The sequence below is a fragment of the Carcharodon carcharias genome, chromosome 1 (genome assembly GCF_017639515.1).
Source record: "Carcharodon carcharias isolate sCarCar2 chromosome 1, sCarCar2.pri, whole genome shotgun sequence".
In the NCBI taxonomy this organism is placed as follows: Eukaryota; Metazoa; Chordata; class Chondrichthyes; order Lamniformes; family Lamnidae; genus Carcharodon; species Carcharodon carcharias.
In genome coordinates this window covers 11,722,998-11,742,794 of record NC_054467.1, presented here as the reverse complement: position 1 = coordinate 11,742,794, position 19,797 = coordinate 11,722,998, and the positions used below count along the sequence as shown (strand labels likewise).

The 19,797-nt window shown below is 47.2% G+C and overlaps 1 protein-coding gene across 1 annotated transcript in view; it reads left to right on the top strand.

The window, feature by feature from the left end:
• Positions 1-19,797, top strand: part of LOC121277357 (serine-rich coiled-coil domain-containing protein 1-like) — an 898,837-nt gene that overhangs the window by 204,777 nt on the left and 674,263 nt on the right. The window contains exon 3 of the mRNA XM_041186774.1: positions 6,670-6,854. Coding sequence (XP_041042708.1) covers positions 6,670-6,854 — 185 coding nt within the window. The remainder of the gene's footprint in view (positions 1-6,669; positions 6,855-19,797) is intronic.

Below are 19,797 nucleotides of genomic sequence, written 5' to 3'. Positions count from 1 at the left end.
GTTTTACCTCTTGTCACCTCTGGTTCTTTCCCCAATCACCTTAAATTTGTGCACTCTAGTAATCAACCCTTCAGCCATTGCAAAGCAGTTTTTCGCTATTTACCCCCATGTAGACCCTGCACACTTTTAAACACCTCAATCAAATCCCCTCTTAGCCTTCTCACCTCTATGGAGATATTTTCTCCATAGTCGTCAAGTTGGAGACCAGAGCAAGATGAGACAAGGCCTTTTATCTGTAGATTAGCCAAGATGCTGCAGTCTTCAAAGTGTTAATCAATTTGCACACAGTCAAAGCATTGATTAGAAATTTGAGACCTGTACATGAATAAAAAACAAAAACAGAATTACCTGGAAAAACTCAGCAGGTCTGGCAGCATCGGCGGAGAAGAAAAGAGTTGACGTTTCGAGTCCTCATGACCCTTCGACAGAACTTCCAAGTTCTGTCGAAGGGTCATGAGGACTCGAAACGTCAACTCTTTTCTTCTCCGCCGATGCTGCCAGACCTGCTGAGTTTTTCCAGGTAATTCTGTTTTTGTTTTGGATTTCCAGCATCCGCAGTTTTTTTGTTTTTTATATATGTACATGAATAAACCTCGGCATCAGGTGCATCAGTCTCACCATTACCTTGAATGAAAGCTCTTTATTCAGATTTTTGATTGGTAATATGTAGACTAAGTTTTTTTTGCCATCTCTTCAGTTAATGGTATGGTTCACTTCCTAGAGTTGGCACTTGAATCTACTAATTCTGCCTGACAGAGTGACTGGAGTCATTCTAATTAACGTACATATGACAAATGACAGGAACACCGTTCATTAGCCTGTTACTATTTTAGGGGTGGAAACGCGTGTGCTGCTTTAGGATTTAAAGGACTGCAGCAGCTGTATGGGACAGCACAACAGAAACCCACATTTTCAGCAGCTTCGAAAGTTTCTCACTGAGATGCATGTTGCCAGGGTGGGAGGTAGGTAAAAGCAAAAAACTGCGGATGCTGGAAATCGAAAACAAAAACAAAAATACCTGGAAAAACCCAGCAGGTCTGGCAGCATCTGTGGAAGGGAGCACAGTTAACGTTTCGAGTCCGCATGAATCTTCAGCAGAACTAAGGAAAAATAGAAAAGAGGTGAAATATAAACTGGTTTAAGGCGGGGGTGGGGTGGGGGGTTTGGACAAGAGAGCTGGATAGAGGGCCAGTGATAGGTGGAGACAACCAAAATATGTCACAGACAAAAGAACAAAAAGGTGTTGAAGGTGGTGATAATATCTAAAGGAATGTGCTAATTAAGGGTAGAAAGCAGGACAAGCAAGGTACAGATTTCCATCCGTTGTTTTATCTCTACCTTTTAGCCTTTTTTGATTCCTTCACCCCACCCCCACTAGGGCTATCTGTACTTTGCTTGTCCTGCTTTCTACCTTTAATTAGCACATTCCTTTAGATAATATCACCACCGTCAACACCTCTTGTCCTTTTGTCTGTGACATCTTTTGGTTGTCTCTACCTATCACTGGCCCTCTATCCAGCTCTACTTGTCCCAACGGCCCCCCCCAACCCTCCACACTTAAAGCAGCTTATTTTTCACCCCTTTTCTATTTTTCCGTAGTTCTGTTGAAGAGTCATGCGGACTCGAAATGTTAACAGTGCTCCCTTCCACAGATGCTGCCAGACCTGCTGAGTTTTTCCAGGTATTTTTGCTTTTGTTTGGGAAGTAGGTAAGTTCACCGGTGAGGCTGACCTGTTTCTCAATGAGTGGAGGATAGAGACATTGGGCCTGAACTTCCTCGGAGTGGCTACTTTGTGCTCAATTTCTTACCTTAGTTGTTTTTTGGTGTTATTGCGCCCAACCTTCCGACCTCAGGCCAGGGGAGATCCAGGCAGTACAGCTTGTCCCAGGGGCAAATGCTAAGTCCAGCAAAGTCAAAAGCGAAGGAGGCCTTTCCCCTTTTTTTACAGCATCAGCTGCCGTCAACCAGGTAAGTTTTTAAAGGTCCATTGAAACTTAAAGGTCCATGACAGATGAGGGATAAAATAAGCATCTAAGTACGTGGCTAGGATTTGAGTGGGTGGGGGGTGCTGGGCCTGTTGGGAGGGTGGGTGGAGAGTTAGAGCCTGTGCAGGGTTTTGGGGGGTGGGTTGGTGGGGTGGGGTGGAATCCTTTGTGGGGAGTAGTCAGAGATTGGGAGAGTTCAGTGTGTGGGGAGTCGGTGGTCGGTGGTTGGTGGGGGTGGGGGGGGCTGGTGTGGTTGGTGAATGCGGTGGTGGGGAGTAGTTAGAGGTGGGTGGAGACCCTTGGGGGGTGTGTGGGGGAAGTGGTTGGGGGTGGAGGGGGAGACCTCTGGAAATGTGGAGATTTGTTCCCCGGGGGAGGGTGCGGGGGAGGCGGGGGGGGGTTGTGGAGGTTGTGCTGGTAGGGGAGGCCCCTTGGGTGGGGGTGGCTGCGGAGTCCCCTGGTGGGGCAGTCCCTTGGGGGGTGGGGATAGTCCCCTGGAAGGTTGATCCCTACCAGGGGAGGGGGTAGACCACTGGGGGGGTGGGGGTAGTCCCCTGGAAGATTGATCCCTACCGGAGGAGGGGGGTAGACCCCTGGGGGATGGGGGTAGTTCCCTGGAAGGTTGATCCCTACCGGGGGCAGGGGGGGTGTGGGGAAGACCCCTGGGAGGTGTTAGTCCCCTGTAGGGGGAGGGAGCAGCAGGAGACCACTCTTGGGGTGGGACAGTTAATTCAGTGGGGGGAGTTGGCAGGGGGAGACCACTGGGGGAGGGGTGTGTTAGTCACCGGGGTGGGATGGTAGGGTTCCCCTAAAGTGGGGAGGTGGTTTAGTCCACTGGTGGGAGTGGCAGGGGAGCCACCTGGTGGGTGGTTAGTCTCTGAGGTGGGGTGTGGTGGAGCCCCTTGGGGGTGGGGTGGCGCGTGAGCCAAGGGTTTTGGGTGTGGTCCCGTTTGGTGGTGGGGGGGGTCAGTTTGGGTCTGTGCAATAGTTAACTAGAAGTTAGAAGTGGTTCTAACTTTTGCTGGGTAGCTATTGTTGTAAACCAATCAGAATCACTGAAGTTTGCGACTTAAATTGCATTCGGGATGGTCCCCAGGTGCACGGCAGTTGCTCAGGGAACTTTGCTCTTCTGGGCAATTGCTGTACAAACCACCTTAGCTGGGAACTTCCGAAGGGGGTTCCCCAGCTCATGTTTGGGGTACCCGCCTGCCCGCTCCAATATGACGCTTGTTACTCTGCCCTATTGCAAAAAGAGCATCAGGACTGAGTGCCAGTCCCGCATGTGGCAATTCGGAGCTGGCAAGAATTTAATGACCTTCCCGGGTTTGACAAGGTAAGAAAAGTCGTGTCAACCAGACGTGTCAAAGAAAGCATTGGGATCGCCTTGCATGCAACTTAGTGTCACCTTACCATCAAGAGTTAAAGGGGCAGGAATTTTTCCCACAGGCTTTCAGAGGAGGAGGCCCACCAGACCTGAAGAAGCTGCGAGGCTGCCTTTTCAGGTAAGTGAGGACCCCCCGATATGGAGGCACCATCTCCCCAACGTTTCTAACTTTAAAATAAAAACAAAATTCCCTGAGCGGCTGAGCCACCTCCACAGGGCAGCTTACGCCGAAGTGGATGCTGCCTCCTGGCAGCTGCACTGCTCCAGTTGGCCTCTGACAACAGGCCTTATTAGGCCTTTAACTGGCTCAAGTGGCTGCCCATCGCTTGCAGTTGGTAGCCCTCTGCTCTCATCGTGACTCCTTAAAATGCGGCGGGCCGTTCAAATCTCCATGGACTTTGGCAGGAGTGGGAAATCCCGCTGGAGGGAGGGGCTGTAAAATTCTGCCCCACTATCTCTCCAAGCTGATATTGCTTAATGCCTACAGCTTAGCTGCCCCTGCTGGCTGCTTGTAATAATGCAGCATGATTTCCCCAGGTGAAGGTTTCAGATCTCCATTGAACAACCCATTCATGGTTTATTTTTCCCTCATTTTCTCCCCCACCCCGCATCTCCCCCCCCCCTCCCCACTTAACCCCACTTGTGTTGCATCTGAGGTGGAGATATGAGGGGATGATCGAGCACATCATGGCCAACAGGGGGCTGAAGTTTAGGTGATTGGAGGTTTGGTAATGATTGGAGTGAGATTTTCTTCCTGGTTAGATGCAGAACAAAGGGAGAGAGAAGGGGGGATGTGAGGGGCCAAGGGGACAAGTATTGGAGCTGGTGGTGCCTGGGATTGAGATGATGGGAATAGAGAAGCCATTTTGATATCAAGGTCAAGGGGGTGGGGGGAAGGGGGGTGGTGGGTGGGTGGCAGTGAATATGAGTCAGAGAGGTTAATGGAGGACCGGAGGGCAGAGGATAGGTGGAGCAAGGTGAATTGAGATGTAGATTGAAATCATCCAGGATGGGAAGCTGCTCCTCACACAGACTGAGGAAGGAGAGAAGTGAGGAGAGTTCGATGGGAAGCTTTACATATGACTAGCAGAATTTCCCTCGTCAAAACAGATTCGACAATTTGAAGAGAAGCTTAGCTTTGGCTTTGTAGCTGCATCGAGCTGTACATTGTGAATGTCTTTACTATAGGATTGCAAATTCAGACGTGTAGCATTGAGACATTCATCCACAGCTCTGCCCCCAGGCTGATTACACAGGCCTTCTGTGAATTGGAGGATGTATTTCCCAGTGATTAGCGACACATGCAGACAGTTGTGCTCTGGGAAATCCCTTGGGGGAAACGCTCGGTTGTTTATGAGCAGATCTTTCTGTTGAAATATGTTGCTGAGCAGTTTGGACCATTAGGAAAACAAAGAGGTAATCATTTGTTTTTTAAACTGGAAAAGCTGATAATATATCCTTTCATTGTTCAGCAACGATTCCCATCACACACAGATTGTGACCTTGTGTAACATAAATCCATGTACCTGGCTGCGGCAGCATTGTGGCCGTGTTACTGGACTAGTAACCGAGAGGGCTGAACTAATGATCCAGAGGCATAAGTTCAAGTTCCACCATCGTATCTGGGGAATCTAATTCAGTTCACTAGACCTGGAAGTTTTTAATAAGAAAAATTAGGTAGTCTCAGTAAGAGTGACCATGTAACTAGTGGATTATTGTCAAAATCCACCTGGTTCACTAAAGTCCTTGAGGGAAGGAAATCTGCCATTCTTACTTGGTCTGGTTTATAAGCCAGCAATGTGGTTGACTCTAAACTGATGTCTGAAGTGACCTCTCAATGGACTCAGTTGTACTAAACCGCTACACGTGCAGTAGTTCAAGAAGGCGGCTCATCACTTTCTCAAGGACAATTAGGGATAGGCAATAAATGCTGGCCTTGCCAGCTAGGTCTACATCCTGTGAACAAATGTGTCATGAGGTTATGCCCCTTTTTTATTTTTGTAAGTATGATTTTTCAACTTTCAACTGACTGAAAATTTTGTAACTAGAACTGAGAACTTAAAAATGCAAGGCCATGTTCCAAGGTGAAGGTGAGAAACAAACAAATCACGCTCCGGGAAGTGTGAAGAGAGAGCCGTTGTCCCCTCGTCCAGACGACCATCGAAACTCGTAATGATCCAAGGAAGAGACGTTAAAAATGCAAAGTACTGGATATTGAAGCAATAGCTGCTGCAGGCAGACACACCCAAAACCTCTTGAAAATACACAATGGGTGAAATACTTCAAGACAAGGCTGCCAGCCACTTGAGAGAGATTGCAAGTGACAGAGGTGGTGCCGAGAAAGTCTTCACCAGAGGAAACCGGCTGAAGGCTGATCTCTCTCCTTTAGAATAACCGTCACCCGGTGTGAAAAGCCAACTGTATCAGCAATCTACCAGCAAACCGTGATCTAATAGCAATTGCAACATCATCTTCATCTGACTGCATCCTAGAAACCAGCTAACCTAAATTGTGCACAGCGTTTAAAATCTACGCCTCAAGGAAAATCAAAGGGCAATTAACCGTATATTATTTTACCTTTGTTTTAATTGGGCTCTAACTCCCCTCATTTCTGATACGTGTGTGCTTGTGTGGACCCGAATGATTACAAGAGGGCCGAATGCTTGATGTCTCGTTTTTATTGTCTTCCTCAGGTTTAGTGGTGAATAAGTTTTGCTTTTTTTTGACTCAGGAAAGCCTTGTTTGATTGGCTCCATATTGCTCACAGTTTAAATTGTTGAATACATTTGGATTTGGAAAAGGGCATCTCCTCGTTTTAAAAAAAGGAACTTAAATCTTTGTTGTGACCAACTGAGGAGGCTGAATAGAGGGGAGCCAGTTCAGCCCTTCTCAACTGATCATAACACATTTTTTAAAAAATGGGCCTTATAGGGCGGAAAATATATTAGAAATGAATTAATTTCAGAAACAAGACACAGGCCTTTAATAGTCTGCCAGTTACTTATGTCAAAATTACAGTTATTGTTTTGGAGGGTCAAAGTTTAAAATGTTCTCTGCTGGGTTGAATAGATTTACAATAGGTCATTCATGACTGACCTCACTTTGATTTAGAAATATGATCCACCTTGAGCCACCTGCCTCTTTATAATAACCAAGTTCCAGTTGACTAATGGAGCCTGCAGTCTGAATCACTCTCTTGTCTCATCTGTAACCTTTCCTTGGTGTTTTTGTAACCCTGCAGCCCACAACAAGCCCTTATGTGAGCGTGACCACTGTTCTGTTTGTGTAAATTTTTGCAGTGACGGTGAACAGGACTTTCAGTCCCCGCCATGAGGAGAAGTGGGTGGAGAGGCGCCTGAGGTCATCCTCCGAGGGCACGTCTGGACGGCGAATGAGCCACGGGGTCCGAGATGGGCGCGTGGAAGAATTGCACAGTCTAAAGGGGCAAAGGGCGGGCTCATCATCTTCCAAGATGAACAGCATGGTAGGTGTACGGAGCTATGAAACATTGCCAATGTATTGCTTTTGGAAGATTTATTCCAGTGAATAGGACAAAGCAGCAATTGATGGGTCTGCACTGACACTCTGTTCCGTGCCCGTCCTGAGTTTGGCTTTGTTGACAGCATTGGGTCTGAATCTGAGTATGAAAGTTTCATGGGCAACTGATGTGATCATACCTTCTTTATGCTACTATCCAAGACCAATTTCAAGTCCAATTTGCCTTTTATTCAAATTGTTGATGAAGAGAAACCGAGGCAAACCTGCCAGGTCCTGAATTTGTTCATTAGGTTCACGAGGAAAGGTTTGATAGTTTGAGCTCTGCGCATGTAACCCAGAGTGAATATTCTGGCCCGTGTCTGTTGCTGTGATATCGCTTTAAGAGAGAAAATGCTAATAAGTAAGTAGCCAGGATGTAAATGACGTGACCAGCAGACATTGTTCAGAGGAGCTTTCAGTTTAGCCAGCAGTATGTGATGTGAAGAAATTGCAGCTGTACTTTCCTGTGAACAATGGTTGTTGAACCTTTGTAGTAAATCTGTCTGCTGACAAATCCTGGACTACACCATCAAATAAACCAAACGTACATTCTGTTTACCAGTTCTGTGTGAGATTGGTAAGTTTGTGTTAGGCAAATATAGAAATACAACATGTATGGTCAGGGGAGTTTTGATGTAGACATGGGCTCTGCACCAAACCTATCATCAAAGTCTACAGCTCAGCACAGGCACTGAAGTCAAATTGGAGGTTCGGTTAAGGGGCACAAAACCGATGACCTTAAATCGCATGAGTACCTCTGAGGGGAAACTAAAGGGAACAAAAAGGGCGGGAATGGTTTCTTTTATCAAAGTTAATGTTGCGTTTCTTGCTCAGCAGATCTTTGTTTTGAACCAGCTCACATCTGTGGGGAAGGCTAGCTGTGAGTTTCTCTAGTCCAGAGAGCTGTGGATGCTTAGTTTTTCGGTATATCCAAGTATCATGGGCAGAATTTGTGTGTATTCTCATTGTATGTAATCAAAGTGTTTTATGTGTGAGCTGTATGTACTTTCGTACCCTCCGTGATTTGTCCCAATTTAAATAACTTCAGCAGCAAGCTTTTTTGTGCATTTAAAAACAAAGCAAGTTGTTTACTGTTCCACACTTGCCCCAGAGGTTGAATGTCTCCCTCACTCACTTGACGTCTGACTGACTCGCTCGACTCGCACTCACTGTCACATGAGTTGGGACATGTCCATAATTTTTTTTAAAAACTTTAATTAAAGTTTTTAAAATCCTACATGAAGCCTCATCCCGCCGGTGGATGAGGTTTCACACTTTTTCTAATTCCCGCCAGGGCTCCCGGCCTGCCCACCAACCTTAAGGTTGGACGTGCGGGTCCATTAATTACTTAACTGACTCTGTCAATGGCCTCAATTGGCCATTGACAGATCGGCAGGTGCACAACTGATTTTGCTGAGCCCCCGCCTACCTGAAAATTTAAATGGAGCACAGTGATGTCGGGAGTTCCGCCTGACATCACCGCGCGTCATTTTACATGTCGGCAAGTGGGCCCCGCCCCCTGCTCGCCTAAGGGAAAATCCTGCCCATGAACTTTTAGTATGTACTTAATCTCTCTGAGGCAGCTCTCCCTCCTCCACCCCCTCCCCCACCCCCCCCACCACCTGCACAGGTAGTGCTGAGCGCTACCAGCTGTACGTCACGCTGGGTGGGCCTTAATTGGCCCACCCACGTAAAACGGCGGCACGCAGCCGATCGTGGGCAGTGATAGGCTCCATGCTCACCCGTGCCCCCTCCCGTCCTGCCCGCCCGTCTTACAGAAAATTCTCCCCCTTACATTCGCAGTCTGCAGAAAGGGGGTGAGCTCGATGCCCAAACACGTTTGCCATTCTGTATTGATGTTCTTGTGTGGCAGGTCACTCTGTTGAGCAGCTACGTAAATTTTATCCCCCAGTGTTCTGTTGCTGTCAGTGTAGTTTGCATGTTGGGGGTCACTCGAAACGCTTTATGTTGAAAGCTAGCCTGTGTTTTTGCTCTTCAGCCTGCTTTTCAAGATTCCCAATCATCCTCTAGCGGTTTAACGTGTCTTGGAATTTTCTAACCTCTGTGGCCAAGCAATGGCCACGTTCTAAACACTGCAAAGTCCCACTATGCAACGACTCTGTTGAAATTCAGATCACTGGCTGAGGCGGTGACTGTTGTTCACTCCTGGACAGTGAGCAGACGTGAATAGTCTAGACTTCATCAAGAAAAGCAAGCCCCTTGAGAAAAGTAATATCGGACTGACATAAAGGACGTTCATGGTCAATTAGCTGATGTGTTTTTTCAGTAGCTAATCCTGCAACTAGCCTTCATTTTACACCCTCCTATCACTTAATGTGCTCATGCAAGGCTTTGTTTCCACATTGTTAACTGGGCATTTTGCCTGTAATTTAATGTGTATGTATATTATACAGTGCTGTATTGGCATGGCTGCTGCTTATTGTCTGCCTTCAGTGAGACTTGTTGCAGCTTCTACCACATGTGATCAGGTTATTTTACATTGAAATACGTAGTTTACAGCATTGAAACTATTTGACCTGACTGCCCACGTTAGCGTCTATGTTTTAGTTGAACCTCCTCCCATCCTACTTTATGTGACTTATCCAGTATATCCTTCTATTCCTTTCTCCCTCATGTACTTATCAAGCTTTCCCTTAAATGTATCCATTTCTATGCTCTAGTTTTTCATGTGATTTTCTTGCCCCCTTCTCTTCACTTCCTCAGGTTTTCTCGCTCCCTGGGGGAAGAGGTAAAGGGGGAGGCAGATATCCTCCCCCCCGCCACCCCCACCCCACCCCTGGCTGCCTCCCTGCTACCAGCCACATCCCAGTAACAATACATAGTTATCATCTAAGCATAGAAGGAGGCCATTCAGTCCATCGTGCCTGTGCTGACCCTCTGAAGGAGCAATTCACCTGAAGGAGCCACTCCCCTGCCTTCATGCTGTGGTCCAGCACATTCTTCCTTTTCTAATGTTCCAATTGCCACCTAAAGGCCATGATTGAACCTGCCTTTGCTGCACCCTCAGGCAGTGTATTCCAGATTCTAAGCACTTGTTGGATGAAAATATTTTCCTCATGTCTCCATTGCTTCTTTTGCCAATCACCTTAAATCGGTGCCTTCTGGTTCTCAACCCTTCCACCAATGGGAACAGTTTCTCTCTCTCTCTCTCTGTCTACCCTGTCCAGGCTCCTCCATGATTTTGAGCACCTCTATCAAATCTCCTCTCAGCTTTCTCTTCTCCAAGGGAAACTGTCCCAACTTCTCCAGTCGATTTATGTAATCCAAGTTCCTCATCCCTGGAACCATTCTCATGAATCTTTTCTGCACTATCTCGAAGGCCTTCACATCCTTCCTAACATATGCTGCCCAGAATTGGATGTCCTACTCCAGCCGAGGCTGAATCAGTGCTTTATTCAGGTTTTACATAACCTCCTTGCCTTTGAGTTCCGTGCCTCTCTTGTTAAAGCCCTGGATGCTGTTACCAGCCACCTTCTTAACCGGCTCTGCCACCTTCAGTGATTTATGCACATATGCACACACAGGTCCTTCTGCCACTTGTTCACCCACTCCACCAGCCTGCCTATGTCCTTATGAAGTCCTGCACTATCCTCCTCTCAGTTCACGATACTTCAAAGTTTTGTATCGTCTGCAAATTTTGAAATTGTGCCCTGTAGATCCAGGTCTAGATCGTTAACCTATATCAGGAATAGCCGGGATCCTAACACCGACCCCTATAAATCTTGCTGCTGTCCTAAAAACATCCATTAACCACTACTGTCTGTTTCCTGTCACTCAGCCAATTTCGTATCCACGTTGCTGATGTCCCTTTTATTCCATGAGCTCTAACTTTGCTCACAAGTCTGTTGTGTGGCACTTTACCAAATGCCTTTTGGAAGTCCATGTACAACATATCAACAGCATTGCCCTCATCCCCTTCTACTCCCTTATCGAAAGAACTCCAGCAAGTTAGTGATCTTCCCTTTACAAATCCATGCGGGCTTTCCTTAATTAACCTGCTTTTGCCCAAGTGATGTTGAATTTTGGCCCGAATTATTGTTTCTAGATGCTTCCCCACCACCGAGGTTAAACCGACTGGCCGCCGTTGCTGGGATAATCTTTACACACTTTTTTTGAACAAGGGTGTGACGTTTGCAATTCTCTGCACTACCCCTGAGTCTCAGGAAGACTGCAAAATTACGGCCAATGCTTCCTCAATTTCCACACTCGATTTCCTCAGTCTCTTTGGATGCATCTCATTGCCAATTAAAGCGCCTCCAAGCAATATGCAAATTGAGATGATTTGAGTCACAACAGACCAATGATTAAACCTGGGTCGGAACTGAAATATTTCCATTTTTGAATATACTATTGCATTGGTAAGTAACTAGCATTTATATGGCGCCACTTATGTCCCAAGGCATTTTACTGTTCTTAACATATGAACATGAAATGGAGGCAGGAGTGGTACCATTCAGCTCATCGAGCCTGCTCCACCATTCAGTATGATCGTGGCTGATCTTCAGTATCAAACCCGCTTTCCTTCATGCTCCCCATATCCCTTGATTTCTTGAGAAAGCAAAAATCTGTCTATCCCAGCCTTAAATATATTCAAGCTTTTTGCTTTTGTTTAAATATCTTCAACATTGGAGCATCCCCAACCCTTTGGGGCAGAGAGTTCCAAAGGTTCACATCCTCTGAGTGAAGACATTTCTCCACATCTCAGTCCGAATTGGTTGGTCTCCTATCCTGAAGCCGTGCCCCTGTGTTTTAGATTCCTCAGCGAGGGGAAACCATCTCTCAGCGTTCACCCTGTCCAGGCCTCTTCAGGACGTTGGTGGTTTCAATGAGACCACCTCTCATTCTTCTAAACACCAGAGAGTTATAGGCCCAATTTACTTAATCTCTGATCATTATCCCAGGGACTAATCTGGTAAACCTTCTTCAAAATAATCCCATTGGATTCTTTACACCCACCTGAGAGGGCAGGTGGGGCCTCGGTTTGATGCCTCGGTTTGATATCTCACCTGAAAGATGACAGCTCCGACTGTGCAGCACTCCCTCAGTGGTGTGCTAGTTAATAGCAGGCTTGTCAAATACCCAGCCAATCAGCCACAAATCCAGGAGAGAATCACTCTCAGATTGGAGGGGCAGCAAGCAGTGTGAAGCTTCTTTATTTTCACAGGAAGCACTGTCTCACTCCCTCCTGTACAGGCACTGGCCCCTAATGGAGTACAGGGCCAAGAATGGAGAGCGGTCTGCGAGGCCATGAAGGAAAAGAGAATCGTAGACATTTTTTTAAAAAAAAAGAACCGAAATAAAAAATCAAAATCTGCAAATACACACTGGCTGAGAACATGAGTTGAAATCATTTTGCTTCCTGATAGTGCTGATCACTCTGTGGGCTATCCCAAGCAAGGGAAGCAAGCAAGGGCTGGGGAGAGGGGCGGTGAGAATGATGGAAAGCAGGAAGCAACAGGTGTCGACAATCAGGAGGTTGTGAAGGCCTGTGGAGCGGGTGGGAGGTTTGGAAATAGGAGGAGGGCCTGCCTACCACCTCCTGACCAATTCCTCCTGAGGTAAAGTGTCCAAACTTCATGGACGTGGGGGGTGGGGGGGTGTGTTTGTGTGTGTGTGTGTGGGGGTGTGTGGTGTGTGTATGTGGGGGTGTGTGTGTGGGTGTGTCACTTTTAATGGACATTTTTACTAAGTATGCTTTTTTTCAAATGATCAATTTATTGCTTTGACATTGACTTTTGTTTGAATTTCATCTTTAATGTTTCTGGAAACCTTATCTTGCCAAAATTTGTTCACTGGCCCCTTGAGTGAGAAAAAAATTGAAATGTGTCCCACTCCCCCCACGCAGAAATGTTGGACAAGTCTGGTCCAGAGGTAGTGCTGTTCTGTCAGATGTGCCATTTTTTACATGAGGTGTTAGACTGAGGCCCCAGGTAGCCAAAAGATTCCATCAATGCCCTGCACAATAATTTACGCCTTGCCCAACATCACTAAACCTAACCCTCTGGTTATTAGCACATTGCTGTCTGTGGGAGTTTTCTATGTGCAATTTGGTTGCTGCATTTCCAACATTACAACAGTGACTACACTTAAAAAATGCTTCATTCGCTGTAAAATGCTTCGGAGCGTCTTGACCTCAAATTGCGCTATATAAATGCAAGGTTTTTTGTTCAATCTGTTTGGAGCAATTATATTTCACAGGAACAACCATATTCCCTCATTATTCTGGCACAAAGAAACTAAACACACAAGGTTTACTTTTTCATTAAGAATTTTGTTTGTGTTGCAGAAGCTCAGAAGCGGTGCAACATTTCTTGATGTGTGTTTATCTCCCATGTTTTTGTTGGGTTCATTGAATATCAAAGCTAAACATGTTATACCTACAATTGCCACAAGATGTCAGGCTAAGACCATGAATGATATAAAAACAAAAAAACTGCGGATGCTGGAAATCCAAAACAAAAACAAAAACAGAATTACCTGGAAAAACTCAGCAGGTCTGGCAGCATCGGCGGAGAAGAAAAGAGTTGACGTTTCGAGTCCTCATGACCCTTCGACAGAACTTGAGTTCGACTCCAAGAAAGAGTTGAAATATAACCTGGTTTAAGGTGTGTGTGTGTGTGTGTGTGTGTGTGTGTGTGTGTGTGTGTGTGAGAGTGAGTGAGTGTGGGGGGGGTGGGGGGGAGAGAGAGGAGGAGAGAGAGAGAGAGAAGTGGAGGGGGTTGGTGTGGTTGTAGGGACAAACAAGCAGTGATAGAAGCAGATCATCAGAAGATGTCACCAACAATAGAACAAAAGAACACATAAGTGTTAAAGTTGGTGATATTATCTAAACGAATGTGCTAATTAAGAATGGATGGTAGGGCACTCAAGGTATAGCTCTAGTGGGGGTGGGGAGAGCATTAAAGATTTTAAAATATTTAAAAATAATGGAAATAGGTGGGAAAAGAAATTTATATAATTTATTGGAAAAAAACAAAAGGAAGGGGGAAACAGAAAGGCAGTGGGGATGGGGGAGGGAGCTCAAGACCTATAGTTGTTGAATTCAATATTCAGTCCGGAAGGCTGTAAGGTGCCTAGTCGGAAGATGAGGTGTTGTTCCTCCAGTTTGCATTGGGCTTCACTGGAACAATGCAGCAAGCCAAGGACAGACATGTGGGCAAGAGAGCAGGGTGGAGTGTTAAAATGGCAAGCGACAGGGAGGTTTGGGTCATTCTTGCGGACAGACCGCAGGTGTTCTGCAAAGCGGTCGCCCAGTTTACGTTTGGTCTCTCCAATGTAGAGGAGACCACATTGGGAGCAACGAATGCAGTAGACTAAGTTGGGGGAAATGCAAGTGAAATGCTGCTTCACTTGAAAGGAGTGTTTGGGTCCTTGGACGGTGAGGAGAGAGGAAGTGAAGGGGCAGGTGTTGCATCTTTTGCGTGGGCATGGGGTGGTGCCATAGGAGGGGGTTGAGGAGTAGGGGGTGATGGAGGAGTGTACTACGGTGTCCCGGAGGGAGCGATCCCTACGGAATGCCGATGGGGGGGTGAAGGGAAGATGTGTTTGGTGGTGGCATCATGCTGGAGTTGGCGGAAATGGCGGAGGATGATCCTTTGAATGCGGAGGCTGGTGGGGTGATAAGTGAGGACAAGGGGGACCCTATCATGTTTCTTGGAGGGAGGAGAAGGCGTGAGGGCGGATGCGCGGGAGATGGGCCGGACACGGTTGAGGGCCCTGTCAACGACCGTGGGTGGAAAACCTCGGCTAAGGAAGAAGGAGGACATGTCAGAGGAACTGTTTTTGAAGGTAGCATCATCGGAACAGATGCGACGGAGGCAAAGGAACTGAGAGAATGGGATGGAGTCCTTACAGGAAGCGGGGTGTGAGGAGCTGTAGTCGAGGTAGCTGTGGGAGTCGGTGGGTTTGTAATGGATATTGGTGGACAGTCTATCACCAGAGATTGTGACAGAGAGGTCAAGGAAGGGAAAGGAAGTGTCAGAGATGGACCACGTGAAAATGATGGAGGGTTGGAGATTGGAAGCAAAATTAATAAATTTTTCCAAGTCCCGACGAGAGCATGAAGCAGCGCCGAAGTAATCATCTATGTACCGGAGAAAGAATTGTGGAAGGGGGCCGGAGTAGGACTGGAACAAGGAATGTTCCACGAACCCCATAAAGAGACAGGCATAGCTGGGGCCCATGCCACACCTTTTATTTGGAGGAAATGAGAGGAGTTGAAGGAGAAATTGTTCAGCGTGAGAACAAGTTCAGCCAGACGGAGGAGAGTAGTGGTGGATGGGGATTGTTCGGTCCTCTGTTCGAGGAAGAAGCTAAGGGCCCTCAGACCATCCTGGTGGGGGATGGAGGTGTAGAGGGATTGGACGTCCATGGTGAAGAGGAAGCGGTTGGGGCCAGGGAACTGGAAATTGTTGATGTGATGTAAAGTGTCAGAGGAATCACGGATGTAGTGGGAAGGGACTGGACAAGGGGAGAGAGAAGGGAGTCAAGATAACGAGAAATGAGTTCTGTGGGGCAGGAGCAAGCTGAGACGATCGGTCTACCGGGGCAGTTCTGTTTGTGGATTTTGGGTAGGAGATAGAAGCGGGCCGTCCGAGGTTGGGCGACTATCAGGTTGGAAGCTGTGGGAGGGAGATCCCCAGAGGAGATGAGGTCAGTGACAGTCCTGGAAACAATGGCTTGATGTTCATTGGTGGGGTCATAGTCCAGGGAGAGGTAGGAGGAAGTGTCTGCGAGTTGACGCTCAGCCTCCGCGAGGTAGATGTCAGTGCGCCAGACAACAACAGCACCACCCTTGTCAGCGGGTTTGATGACAATGTCAGGGTTGGACCTGAGAGAATGGAGTGCAGTAAGTTCAGAGAGAGACAGGTTAGAATGGGTGAGAGGAGCAGAGAAATTGAGACGACTAATGTCGCGCTGACAGTTCTCAATGAAAAGATCAAGAGAAGGTAAGAATCCAGAGGGAGGGGTCCAGGTGGAGGGAGAATATTGGAGATGGGTAAAAGGATCCGTTGAACTGGGAGAGGACTCCTGCCCAAAGAAGTGAGCCCGGAGACAAAGACGGTGGAAGAAGAGTTCAGCATCATGCCGAGCCCGAAATTCATTGAGGTGAGGGCGTAAGGGTATGAAACTGAGTCCTTTGCTGAGCACTGAACGTTCAGCGTCGGAGAGGGGAAGGTCAGGGGGTATAGTGAATACACGGCTGGGGTTGGGATTGGAAGATGGGGTGGGGACGGAGGGACAGGCAGGGGAGACCAAACGTAAACTGGGCGACCGCTTTGCAGAACACCTGCGGTCTGTCCGCAAGAATGACCCAAACCACCCTGTCGCTTGCCATTTTAACACTCCACCCTGCTCTCTTGCCCACATGTCTGTCCTTGGCTTGCTGCATTGTTCCAGTGAAGCCCAACGCAAACTGGAGGAACAACAGCTCATCTTCCGACTAGGCACCTTACAGCCTTCCGGACTGAATATTGAATTCAACAACTTTAGGTCGTGAGCTCCCTCCCCCATCCCCACCCCCTTTCTGTTACCCCCTTCCTTTTTTTTTCCAATAAATTATAAAGATTTTCCTTTTCCCACCTATTTCCATTATTTTAAAAAAAAAAAAAAATTTTTTAAAAATCTTTTATACTCTCCCCACCCTCACTAGAGCTATACTTTGAGTGCCCTACCATCCATTCTTAATTAGCACATTCGTTTAGATAATATCACCAACTTTAACTTTAACATCTATGTGTTCTTTTGTACTATTGTTGTTGACATCTTTTGATGATCTGCTTCTATCACTGCTTGTTTGTCCCTACAACCACACCCCCACTCCACTTCTCTCTCTCTCTCTCTCTCTCTGCCCCTCACACACATACCTTAAACCAGCTTATATTTCAACTCTTTCTTGGACTCGAACTCAAGTTCTTTCGAAGAGCCCATGAATGATATGAAGTGAATTCAAATGGCTGAGTAACTAAAAGTTGTGAATAAAACAAAAACAGAATTACCTGGAAAATCTCAGCAGGTCTGGCAGCTTCAGCGGAGAAGAAAAGAGTTGACGTTTTGAGTCCTCATGACCGTTTAGCAGAACTGGGTGAATCCAAGGAGAGGGGTGAAATATAAGCTGGTTTAAGGTGGGGGGGGGAGAGAAGTTGGGGGGGGTGCAGGTGGGGGATTGTCAGGACAAGCAAGCAGTGATAGGTGCAGATAATCAAAAGATGTCACTGACAAAAGAACACAGAGGTGTTAAAGTTGGTGATATTATCTAAACGAATGTGCTAATTAAGAATGGATGGTAGGGCACTCAAAGTACAGCTCTAGTGGGGGTGGAGGGGTATAAAGGATTTAAAAATAAAGGAAATAGGTGGGGAAAGAAAAATCTATATAAATTATTGGAAAAAACAAAAGGAAGGGGGAAGAAACAGAAAGGGGGTGGGGATGAAGGAGGGAGCTCAAGATCTAAAGTTGTTGAATTCAATATTCAGTCCGGAAGGCTGTAAAGTGCCTAGTCGGAAGATGAGGTGCTGTTCCTCCAGTTTGAGTTGGGCTTCACTGGAACAATGCAGCAAGCCGAGGACAGACATTTGGGCAAGAGAGCAGGGTGGAGTGTTAAAATGGCAAGCGACAGGGAGGTTTGGGTCATTCTTGCGGACAGACTGAAGGTATTCTGCAAAGCGGTCGCCCAGTTTACGTTTGGTCTCTCCAATGTAGAGGAGACCACATTGGGAGCAACGAATGCAGTAGACTAAGTTGGGGAAATGCAAGTGAAATGCTGCTTCACTTGAAAGGAGTGTTTGGGCCCTTGGACGGTGAGGAGAGAGGAAGTGAAGGGGCAGGTGTTGCATCTTTTGCGTGGGCATGGGGAGGTGCCATAGGAGGGGGTTGAGGAGTAGGGGGTGATGGAGGAGTGGACCAGGGTGTCCCGGAGGGAACGATCCCTACGGAATGCCGCCGGGGGAGTGAAGGGAAGATGTGTTTGGTGGTGGCATCGTGCTGGAGTTGGCGGAAATGGCGGAGGATGATCCTTTGAATGCGGAGGCTGGTAGGGTGATAAGTGAGGACAAGGGGGACCCTATCATGTTTCTGGGAGGGAGGAGAAGGCGTGAGGGCGGATGTGTGGGAGATGGGCCGGACACGGTTGATGGCCCTGTCAATGACCATGGGTGGAAAACCTCGATTAAGGAAGAAGGAGGACATGTCAGAGGAACTGTTTTTGAAGGTAGCATCATCAGAACAGATGCGACGGAGGCGAAGGAACTGAGAGAATGGGATGGAGTCCTTACAGGAAGCGGGGTGTGAGGAGCTCTAGTCGAGGTAGCTGTGGGAGTCGGTAGGCTTGTAATGGATTTTGGTGGACAGTCTATCACCAGAGATTGAGATAGGGAGGTCAAGGAAGGGAAGGGAATTATCAGAGATGGACCATGTGGAAATGATGGAGGGGTGGAGATTGGAAGCAAAATTAATAAATTTTTCCAGGTCCCGACGAGAGCATGAAGCGGCACCGAAGTAATCATCGATGCACCGGAGAAAGAGTTGTGGAAGGGGGCAGGAGTAGGACTGGAACAAGGAATGTTCCACATACCCCATAAAGTGATAGGCATAGCTGGGGCCCATGCAGGTACCCATAGCCACACCTTTTATTTGGAGGAAGTGAGAGGAGTTGAAGGAGAAATTGTTCAGTGTGAGAACAAGTTCAGCCAGACGGAGGAGAGTAGTGATGGATGGGGATTGTTCGGGCCTCTGTTTTTTGCATCATCTCAGCCATGCTTTTGTATGGTATGCATGCTGAAGCAGGACACCAAGGTGTGATTTAGTGATTTGGCTACATATCCAAATTCTAGCCTCAAAGCTTCATGGAGTCCTGACATGTCTTGGTTGCTCTCAGCCTCCACAAGTTTCTGACGTGCCCAGAAAGGGAAGTAACCAGGGTGCAGAGAGGGAATTATTCCTTTTACAGAAAATTCCTTGACCAGCCCTCTCCTTGGGCAGTCCCTCTGGTTAAGGATGGGATTAATGGGTTCTGAGATGGCTGATAAGCCGAATGAATGAACCGCAGACTCTGCAGCGTGTGGGGGCACACGGTGGTTGGAGGGCCAGGTGGGTGGGTGGTTTGGAGAGATCGATCACAAAAAGTTAGCATGCATGTGCAGCAAGTGATGAAAAAGGCAAATTGAATGTTGTCGTTTATTGTAAGAGGAATAGAATATAAAAGTAGTAAAGTTTTGCTACAGTTTAATGGGGTATTGGTGAGACAACACCTGGAGGACTGTGTACAGTTTTGGTAAGTAAGGATAAAAATGCATTGGAAGCAGTGGAAAGAATGTTCACCTGACTGATTCTTGGGATGTGACAGGATTACCTTATGAGGAAAGGTTGGACAAGTTGGGTCTGTATCCATTGGGATTTAGAAGAACGAGAGGCGATCTCATTGCAACATGTAAGATCCTGAGGGGATTTGACAGGGTGGATGCTGAAAGGCTGTTTCCTCTCACGGGAGAGACTAGAATTAGGGGAGACAGTTTAAATCTAAGGGGTCTCCCATTTCAGACAGAGATGAGAAGTTTTTTTTCTTTGAGGGAGGTGAGTCTGTGGAATTCTCTTCCCCAGTGAGCAGTGGAGGATGGTCATTGAACATTTTTAAGGCAGGACTGGATAGATTCCTGATAATGAAGGGAGTCGAGAGTCTAGGGGGTGGACGTCTCAATCAGATCAGCCATGATCTTATCAAACGGCAGAGCAGACTCAAGGGGCCGAGCCACCTACTCCTGCTCCTAAATTGTATGTTGCGCATGGTTTCTGACACCTCGAATTTGCTTCTGCACACTCCCGCCGAAGTCTCTCGATATGTTCAGCACCTCCCCAAATAAACATTTCATTTT